This window comes from Halyomorpha halys, unplaced genomic scaffold, assembly GCF_000696795.3.
Source record: "Halyomorpha halys isolate HHAL.00 unplaced genomic scaffold, Hhal_1.1 Scaffold392.1, whole genome shotgun sequence".
Taxonomy (NCBI): Eukaryota; Metazoa; Arthropoda; class Insecta; order Hemiptera; family Pentatomidae; genus Halyomorpha; species Halyomorpha halys.
Genome location: NW_027114089.1, coordinates 592,459 through 603,071, shown reverse-complemented (window position 1 = coordinate 603,071; position 10,613 = coordinate 592,459). Strand labels below are relative to the sequence as shown.

General features: G+C 28.1%; 1 protein-coding gene across 9 annotated transcripts in view; it reads right to left on the bottom strand.

The window, feature by feature from the left end:
* The window catches only part of LOC106682167 (phosphatidylcholine:ceramide cholinephosphotransferase 1), a 184,228-nt gene that overhangs the window by 5,502 nt on the left and 168,113 nt on the right, over positions 1 to 10,613 (bottom strand). For 8 of the 9 annotated variants that reach the window (XM_067051360.1, XM_067051356.1, XM_067051359.1 and 5 more), the window contains 3 exons: positions 1,683 to 1,822; positions 781 to 991; positions 18 to 292 (listed from right to left, as the gene is read on the bottom strand). In XM_067051360.1, the coding sequence (XP_066907461.1) occupies positions 18 to 292; positions 781 to 991; positions 1,683 to 1,822 (626 nt within the window). Of the gene's footprint in view, positions 1 to 17; positions 293 to 780; positions 992 to 1,682; positions 1,823 to 2,763; positions 2,857 to 6,277; positions 6,466 to 10,613 lie in introns of those variants that run through there. The other variant, XM_024361032.2, reaches the window with a different exon arrangement.

Genomic DNA, 10,613 nt, shown 5'->3' with positions numbered 1-10,613 from the left:
TATATTCTATAACTTACATTCATTGATGATAAGTGAACACATTACTAGGATAACTGTATGCCCACTGTAGATAAAGTCGCCACAGTACGTGTGCTTGCCGTTTATGGAGAGACCAAAGCCAGATATGAGCTGGAAGACCCTCTTTGATATGAGAATGACACTGGTACTATTTGCCTTTGGAGAGCAATAATAAAATGGGCTCGACATGGGAAGGACAGTGACGTACATTGTCAAGGAACGCATCATGTACAGTACACCGACTATGAGGAATACTCGCCTAAATACTATAAACCTGAAAAAAAAAAAAAAGAGTTCAAGAACCTTTATGAGAAATGTTAAATTAAACAATAAACATTTTTTTTTTCATTTTTCTTTTATTTAATCAACAATTAGAATCTTCACATCTTACACTGAATGATCAAAAGATATATACTCATACACCTTACTTACTTAGGATCTATAACAAACTGGTACCAACTCATTTTCTTGCTCATAAATTTTAAACTTTTATTTAATTTCTTATTATTTCATTAATTTATCAAATAGTTGTATTAACGCACTTATTTAAAAAACTAAACAAAGCTATTATGAATAACATTAAAATTGAAGAACAATCTCTAATACAGAGACAACTCTTATTAAGGATTAATATATAGTTATTTTTATTTCTTCAATTATCCCAGATATATATGGATTAGAATACAATATAAAATGATATTGCTTAAAAGAAACAAACATATCACTTTGTATAAAAAAATTAAAGAAGAAAAATGAAGATACCTGTGCCTATGAAACACAATGACTAGGAAGGTAAGGTTGGTCGATATCATAATAATGACTTCCGATACATCCAACGCCCATGGCATCATTGTGATATTGTCCAGCACTGCGTCAGGAAGGGGAGGATATTTATCTTTATCTGGCACTCGCTCGTGGACCATCGCTAATGATGTTGTAGTCAATATGAAATTAAAGGCCAGGAACAGGAAGGCTGAAACAACATTGATTCTACAGTTTTATACATTAAAAATTAAAATAAATAATTATTAAAATAAATTGAACCCACATATGCAATAAGGAATCAACAAACAGTTTTTTATTCATTGTAACAAAAATTTATTTATTGGAATAAAAAAACATTTTTACTATAACAAAAATATACAAGTAAATATTATGTTGTTTATGATACAATGGCATGACCCAGAAATTCTTTTTTTTTTCTTATTTAAGTTTGTAGGGAATCAATATGAAAACTGTTAGGCAACCCACAGTTTAGAAACATTCGAGTTCTGAAAAAATACTAGTATTCAGGGCTGTATTATAAGTTTGGAAGCTCCTGAACAAAATAGTTTTTTTACTGCCCTTCATAACATCGAGGCAGAGAGAGGAGTGGTCGGATAGACATTTTCCCTCAAGAAAATAGTCTTTATGATGATGAGTTTAATTTTACTGCATAATAACAACATTTATAATTTAATAAAATAGTTGTTAACTCTTTATAAAAGTCCCTCAGGTGTGGCCGTGGCCTACCTAGTAGACCTAATAGGTAAATCTGATATTTATTAAGTTCTTTTTTCCCAAAAAAATTAGTAATGCTTTGGATATATAAAGTAGATATCTATGATTTGAATATAAATAAATTTTTTAAATTTATATGTTCTCAGTGCTGAGTTATGGCTTACCAACAAATGTTTTCCATTTCTCTTTAGGGTACCGGGGCTCCTCGCGATGAGGTCCAGGCATTTCAATTCTAATAGCACCATTGGCGTTGACAATCTCGATCCTTTTGAGATCCTCTTCATCTTTCTCTTCATCATCATCTCTAAAACATAAAAAAAAATATTTTAAATTAAACTGGAAACAAAAAATTAAAACTGATCAATAAATGACAAAAATAAAATTGACCAATTTAAAATATCTTAATCTCTTACGAAATTTACAATTTTTTGAAATTTATTCTGACTTAAAAAAAAGTTTATTTTATTAAAAAACAATATTTCATTATTTCTTATTGAAATTTTCAAATGTTCAATTTTTTTAATTGAATTTTAAATTAGTTTCAATAGTTAATCGTAGACATGTAGGTAAAATAGAAGAAAAATAAATATGAAACATAAGAAAAATAAATATAATCATAGACAAATATGAAATAAAATATTTAATTTGCCAATTTTTAGGAGGCAGAATACGTTTACAATGAATCTATTTAATATTTTTGGCAGATTGCCATATTTCAGTTTTGCTCAGGAGATATTTAATACAATGAGAGAAAAGTTTTCAATATTCTTAATCAGAAGAAAAAATTATATTAATTTGGTAATGCGTGGAATAACAACAATAAAACTTGATCTGAATGTCAATCTTTTTTATTTTATACATACAAAATTGTTTTGTATGTTTATATCTGTTCCTAAGTTTTTAGGGTCTACATTTTAAAATAATCATTTTAAGTTTATTTTATACATACCAAATTTATTTGAATGTGTATGTGTATACATGATGTATTTTCCTATTAATAATTGTTTACAGACATATTTACAAATTATTAAATTTATCTTCTCTTCCCACAGGTCACACATACTTTCCCTTTTAAAGAAAATGGCAGCCTTGGATATTGGGATTATCTATTGTAAGATTTACTATTTGGAAAGGCAGTTTCTCAAATTTCTCAAAAAAATCTAAATTTAATTTCAATTTATTGTGGAAAGAAGTCAATTTTAATTTCTTACACTGCAGCGTATAAATAAATACATCTACACGTACATACATTTTTTTTTCGGAGGCGTCATTCGTTCGAAAAATATTAAACAAATTGTTTTTTAAACATTAGAGGAACTCGGTCGTAGAACAGGATAACTGAAAATAAAAAATGAAAACTTACACAATGATAAAATTATTAATGTGATTAATTATGATTAATTACAATGTTTCCTTTTCAACCTGGGATCACTTACCAATTTAATACCAACATCACAACTTAGAAATACAAATTTTGTATATATTCTTTCAAAAAAATCTGTAAATCAGCTCTATAAAATCTGATGAAGTAAAAAACTTCAATTCATTAACAAATGTCAAATAACATATTTTACTATTTCTTTATTAATACGATTTATTGAAATTTTACATACTATATTTTTAACAACCTTGTTGTATAGTATATTTGCTAGCTAGCTGTTATATAGAAAAAAAAATAGCATATAGTACTTCAAATATTTGCGCCGTAGCTTTTCAAGCGCGATCGATATGAAAGCAACATCAATCACGGGCAACTGCACGATAATGAATTTTTATTTTCTCTTCTACAACCGCAAGATCATTATTAGAGTATTAAAATAATAATAAATCATTTAGAATGGGTCATCAGCCATAGCATGAAATTGTCTACTCGGCAGGAACTTAAAAACAGGATTTTTATGAAATTTCATAGTTTGGTATGCATTTTTTTTTAAACAGCTAACCTAATATCAAACAGTCAAATTTGCATATCTGATTGATTTCAATAGGGTAAATTAAAAAAAAAAAATATATTTTAGCAAAATTACTACTCCTACGAAGATAAACGTCATAAACTACTTTATAGCTTATTAAACTAGCTTTGATTTGAGTGTTAATGGGCATCTGTACGTCTTATGGTTCCCGAGATAAAAATTTTCCACAATAATTTCGCAAACTACTGATTTTTCAGTATATATTTCATGAAATGTTGCTTTTTAAAACGCTATATCTCGGGAACTATTGAAGGTAAATAGCTCTATTAGGGCTCATATTTTAGCAAATTTACTCTACTTTAACTGATGCTGTAATAGGTTTTCCAATGTTGTAAATAGTTTAAAAGATATGGAGCTCCGAATAAAAAATTATTTTTTTTTTTAACGTTTTGAAACAGCCGCCATTTTGTATTCCCCTAACTATACTTGGCAGACTCGTCAATTTTGACTAGTAATTAAACATAGATTTCATTAAAGTAATAAAAAATAGACTTTTTTTTTATCGGACTCATGTACTATTAAAGAAATGAAGTTTTGGGCATATCCGGGATTTTTATGGCTGATTTCATAAATTGTTGATTAAGTTATGGGGACTCCTGGTTGAAGGTAAAACATTGTAAGTTAATAAAAGAAATTGTAATATTGAAAAAGATTAATTAATTTAGACAGATACTCTGTTTTACGATACTCATATATAACAAGTTTTAAAGAAAAATTCGGGACTCTATATACTGTAAAATATTAATAAAATTTAAGATGGAAATGGAACGTTGAGATTATTCATTGGATTATTTTAAGTGCATACAAATTTAGAAATGCATCTGGTAATTGATTGTAATGCAAGTCTGTATATTATATTCATAATTTAGCTCACAGAGCTACTACTGAGTTCGGGTGCTCCTAACGGGCGAGAGGTCAACTATCATAAGAAGGTTATAAGAAATGTTTCTTTGTTATTTTCAAATGATTAGCTAATATTTATAATTATAACTTTGTAAAGATCCTTTCAATTACTTGTACTAGTTCGCTGTTATATTCATTAAAACTGTGGAAAGTGACTTTAATTCTATTATGAAGAAATTAATACAGACGATTGCTAAAACAATAGAATAGAATAAAAGTTCCTTACCACAGTTTTAATGAATATAACAGCTAACTATTAAAAGTAATTGAAAGGATTCATACAAAGTTATAATTATAAACAAAAGCTAATCATTTGAAAACAACAAAGAAACATTTCTTATAACCTTCTTACGATAATTCACCTCTCTCCCGGTAGGAGCGCCCGAACCCAGTAGCAGCACGGTGCGCTCAATTATGAATATAATTTACATGTTAATGACTATTTATTTGCTTTGTTTATGATAATAATGTAAACATAATTATTGCTAATTTTTACTTATAATACTAATTGAAAGTTTCCAAAACGTTCTTAATTATTATGAACAACTGTATTATTGTTGTTAACTTTTTTTTAATGGAATTGATCATTAAATTATTAATTATCAACCAGAATGATAAAGGAAAAATATTCTTAGAACCTCATTAAACCCACACTGTAAAAAAAATTATACAAGGATAGATATTTTAAAATTTATTTTCATTAATTTTATATTAATTCTACTAGATAAAGAACCGATACGTTTTGGATACCGAAAACAAAACCACATTTAAATTTCTCCATTTTACCCCTATTCAGTTCAGGCACAAACATTGAGGAGTCAATTGTGTCATAGCCATTTAGAACACACTGTAATAAACAATTGTAAGTAATGTTTATAGGTATCCATAGATATATATACATATAAATTTGATATCTTAGTGACATTCCATATTTAACTTATTAGTTTCTATTTATTTGGGCAAAATAATTGCTCTAATCATTTTCAAATATATTTTATGGGATAGATTTTTTTTAAAAAGTGTTTCTCAGAAAAATGATATTTTTATCTTCTTTTAGTTCGACAAAGAAACCTTTTTTTAATAAGCCTCTTATTAATTATTAAAGTACATCAAAATTATGAGTTTCGGCTGTATCATTTTGGTACTTACACCCTTTGGTGTGACTTTTGGAAGCGCGCCTGTTGCAAGGTTAAAATTCTTTGGAATTATAAACACAACTCTATGAAAGTATTAGTTGACATTTATAGATATGTTTTTAGGCCAAGACTCCCATTGGAGTCCTATACTGCCTAACCATGTGGTTGGGGGTCAAGTTTTTCATTTTGTGAGACCGCCACTCAATGAAAAAAGTCAACGCCCCAGGTTGGATTCGAACCGGCACCGCCAACAAATCTCAAATTGGTAAGACTAACCAACCGAGCTACGAGCGGCCCAACCTTTTTATATTACATACATATATTAATTAAAATTCATTAATAATAGCAAACAGTCACTTTAAGAATTGTGAATGCGAGTTACAAGACAACTATATTGCTAAATATTACACAGTGTGTTCAACATTGTTTTGATACAACAAACGCAAGGTTTGTGTTTGTTTAAGTCTCTCCGAAACGTAACCTTTCTTTCCACAAGCTAGTCATCAAAATATACATTGTTAACACTCAAGAAAAAAAAAAGAATTGTGTGAAAATAAAATTAATTCAAAAAATACATATTCTTACATAATTATATTTTTTAAAATGTGATTTAGAAAAAAGTTCTAAGAATTTTCCTCACCCAATCTGATTGATAATTAATAATTCATATTTTAGTTTTTAAAAAGTATTTCACATCATGTTTTTTATCTATTAAATTATATATTTTTAATACATTTACGAACTTACTGTTTCTTATTTGTAAAGATGTGGTTATTTGAATATTCACTTGCATTTCATTTTTTGTTTGATTTTTATACGATCCTCAAATTTCATTCTTAGTTGAGCACTTCCATTGTAGGCATATTAGTAATACATGACAATATTTCAGCTGTATTAAACCAAATTTAGAGTTTTTTGTTGATTTTTTTTTTTAAATTTTTTTTATTGCGTATTTAACATATTTTTATTTCGTATTATATGGTATAATATGCATAAAAATCCAGACTCTGGTTATGAATTAAAAATGAGATACTTTGATCCAGAACTCATGCCAAGAATCAACAATAAAAACAAACAAACATTAATAGGTTTTTAAATATTTAAAAAAAAAATAAAAAAATCCACCTGTAGGTATATCATATGGTAATGAAATAATGATAAGATTTTAATACGATAAGATTAAATATTTCCTTTTTCTTCATATTTGCATATTCAATGGCGAACATCAGGGTAGGGTGGAGATAACATGGCCCGTATAAATAAATAAATTAATCAAGATGAATCCAGCCCCAAATAAAAATTTATTATTTATTTTGATTTTTATTTATTCAATATTGAGCATTGATCTTTTATTTCCAATTGATGAAACTTAAAATTTTGAAGTATTATAAAAGAGAGTTGGTTCGACGGCGTCAATGTTATTTTTAAAAATCAACAGATTACTTTTAGAAGATTATAATAGTGATTGCAAAAGTTTGATGACTTCCAGTTTTAAAATGAAAACATTTATAAATAGCAATCGAGAATCAAAATAACAACTGAGATATATATCTTTAAACATATAAGTATGCTAATTTCCTAAAATTATTTTCATAATATAGTGCGTAACTGTTATTCATAGGAGTCAATTCTTGTGGGTACAAAACAGAGGAAATGCTATTAACTTAAAAAAAAAATCACGTAAAGTGAACTAGCTATACCTTTTTAAGGGTTTTATCAAAATTGATATTTTAAAAATAAATAAGTTTTAGATTAAATATCATATGGGAGATGTGCACTTTTAACTAAAAGGGACCAGAATTACGTATATTATTTTAATTTTTTTAAAAGTTTAAAGCATCCAAAAATTTAAAAAAACAAAACAAAAATTGATGCTTCTTAGAACTCTACATAAGTGTTTTGTGAAAATTGGTGGGCTCGTATTAAAGTAAATTGTGATTACCCCCCATCCCCAGCAAAGTGAAGGCGAAAATTATGAACAAAAATTTGTATTCTTCTATCGCTGTAAAAATTAGAATTTTATGGTTTCTTGAGGGGGGAAAACGAATACGAATTTTCTTCCCATCATGAATTCAACAGTTTAACGAAGTCGTGACAATCGGGAAAGATCGGGTGGTCTCGTCTGGGGTTTTTCCGTTCGAATCAGATAATTCAATTTTTCCTTTTATATCCTTTAGTTATAAATAAAATTCTTTAATATTTTGTATTTATTCATTATATTTATTGTTAAAAATTAAAACTTTCTTTCTTTCTTTAATTTTTAAATAAACTAAAATAAAATAAAGATAGTATTAAAAAAAAAAAAATTGCACCGCTACAACCCATGAAGAGTCAGAGTTCAGTACTTTGTAAGGAAGTACAGTTACTAGACCAACGGTTGTGCAAGGAGGTGATTTGGTCAGAAACCCAGTTCGACCGCCAATTAAGGTTACCCAATTTATGAGACTGGGTAGACGCCAGGAGGGCTCCAGAACCCACAGGGTTCAATCCCGGGTCCTTGGAATTGGCAGCATCGTGCCTTACCACGGTGCCACCACGCTCCTCTGAAGGTACTATAAAGTAAGTTTTTTTTTTTAAATCGTTAACTAAATCCTGTAATACTATTTCAATAAAGATAATACTTAGTGATATTAAAGATAATATAATTGTACATTGATATGTCGATTTTAATTTACAATCGTTTGAGGCGTTTCCGAGAAAATCGATTCGGTAAAGTGGCGCTTCCGGTCTGTCGATTTTATCGAAAAAGTTGATGTCATATTCCACCTTAAATTTCTTACGACTTTTCGATTTTGAGCTCGAGGGACCTCAAACCATGAATTTTATACGAAAACTCGAATTAGAAATTTTCCACGATCGCAAAACTTCTTACTATATATTATATATATAGGTAAGTGAAAGTAAAAATAATAAAAATAAATACATTATTAAAATTTGAATTTATTTATTAAAATTCTAAGAGTATTTTGTATTTGAAATAATTTTACTAAAAAACATTTTTAGTTGAAGGTTTTGTCCAACTGCATACATAATATAAGCAATTACAATATATGCTGTATAGAGACTGGTTTTGGTAATATCTCTCCTTTTTCTTTTTTATTAGAGCACATTTTGAGGAGTAATTGATTTTTTGAAAGTTAGTGACTTAGAGAAATAAACATTAACCTGCAGTTAGTCTGATGACGCGTTTGAAGTTGTCATGATTATAAAAACCTTCGCACTCGCCTACACACCAACTTAAGTTTTTTAGTTATACCCTACAGATTGAACCAGATGGCTTACCTTATATTAATATAATAAAAACAAGCACAGACTCTAAGAAACACAACACAAGATATGTTAAACATATTACCTAGTATTGTTCATGATTATTGTCAAAACAAGGGCCACAGGGTAATGATATAATTCCAAATGTGTAATAAATACATTAGGAAGGATTTCGCTAACGCTGTCACTAGTTCAAACATTTACAAACTGAAGAGAAGAATGAAGAGGATTGGAATGAGTATGTATGTTATTAATATATTTTATTGAATATTTTAACCGCGAATAATAATAAATAGCAGAAATAAATGAATAAGAAGTAATCTAAAATGAAAAACAGAGAAGGCAAAACTTCAGAATATTATATGCAATTAATTAATTAATTCATAAAAACAATAATTTAATATCTTGGGCTTAAACTTTTTTTTCTATTTCTGTATTACCAGATCGACCTGGAAGGCCTTTGCCTGTTAACAGATTATTAGGTTTTTTAACAGTAGATAATATGGGTATTCATGATCTTTAGTTTACCATGTTAAAACGATATAACATATAACATGGTTGAGAGTCTGTTACTAGGTCTGCTAAATGGAGAATGACGTCACCCAACAGACCAGTAGTGCTCGTCATTATCTTTGTTCTCGTTGTAACAAGCGATTTAGTATTATACATATTACTTGCTCGTAGTTTGTGTTAAATTGTTTTAAAGCAATGAATGCCAATAATAATAGTGTAATGACAGTTGTCAATTAGCTCAACTTGATTCTCTTCCCCACAATTTAGAAGATCAACAAGGCACTGATGGGCCATATTTTCACACAACTTCGACTTTTCACTCAATTTAGGCATCTGATAATAAATTACTTTCATTAAAACTTAGAAGTAAGCAATAACATAAAATTTTGGAAGGAAAGGTTATAGAACAAGTTGCTCAGAAAATACGCTAGGAGCTGTTATGGATTTAACATAACTTTAACTAGGGCTGCTCACAATGCTATACTTATAACATTTAACATGGTAAAATTTTATATTTAATAAAACATGATGAATGCCCCAATAGTCGCGTGCGAATGATACCACCATTTACTATGTTATAATCATTGAACAATTATAAATGATAAAGATCAATTAAAAAAAATAAATAAATTAACAATAGTTATGTAATCAAAGAATAGAAGAGGAAATAACAAACAAAAACAAATGATATTAATATAATTAATAAAATAAATAATTGACTAATACAGGAAAAAAAAAATAGACTTAAAATTAAAAATCCATAATAAGAAAATGCTCCTATATTCTCGATCTGAAATATAAGAAAAAATTCAGGGTGGTACCAACATCAAACTACTTATTTACCACCTTACGACGTTTTAAGTAAATTGGTCGGCCTGTGTTTAAGTTATCGCTATTTTTGTTATTTTCAAGGAAAAAAAAAAGATCAAGAAAGGCGAAAATTTTAATTTTTTTGCAGCAATAATAAAAATTATATTTTATGGTTTCTCGAGGCGGGAATAATGAATATAAATTATCTTTCTGACAAAATTTCAACAGTTTATAGAAAGTTGGAATACAATCGGGAAGGATCGGCTGTTTCTGTCCGAATTGGATTTTTCAATTATTGTGTTAATTTTTTTTTTTCAAATAAACAAAGTTAAAAGTACTTTAGAGGAAGATTTAAAAAAAAAGAATTGTTATTAATTTCCTGTAAGACTTCCAAACAAGATAAGATCTAGTTTGTATTAAAGATAAAATTGTACATTGATATGCCGAGTTAAATGAGAAAAAATCGATACGGTATGTGAATATATAAATATAT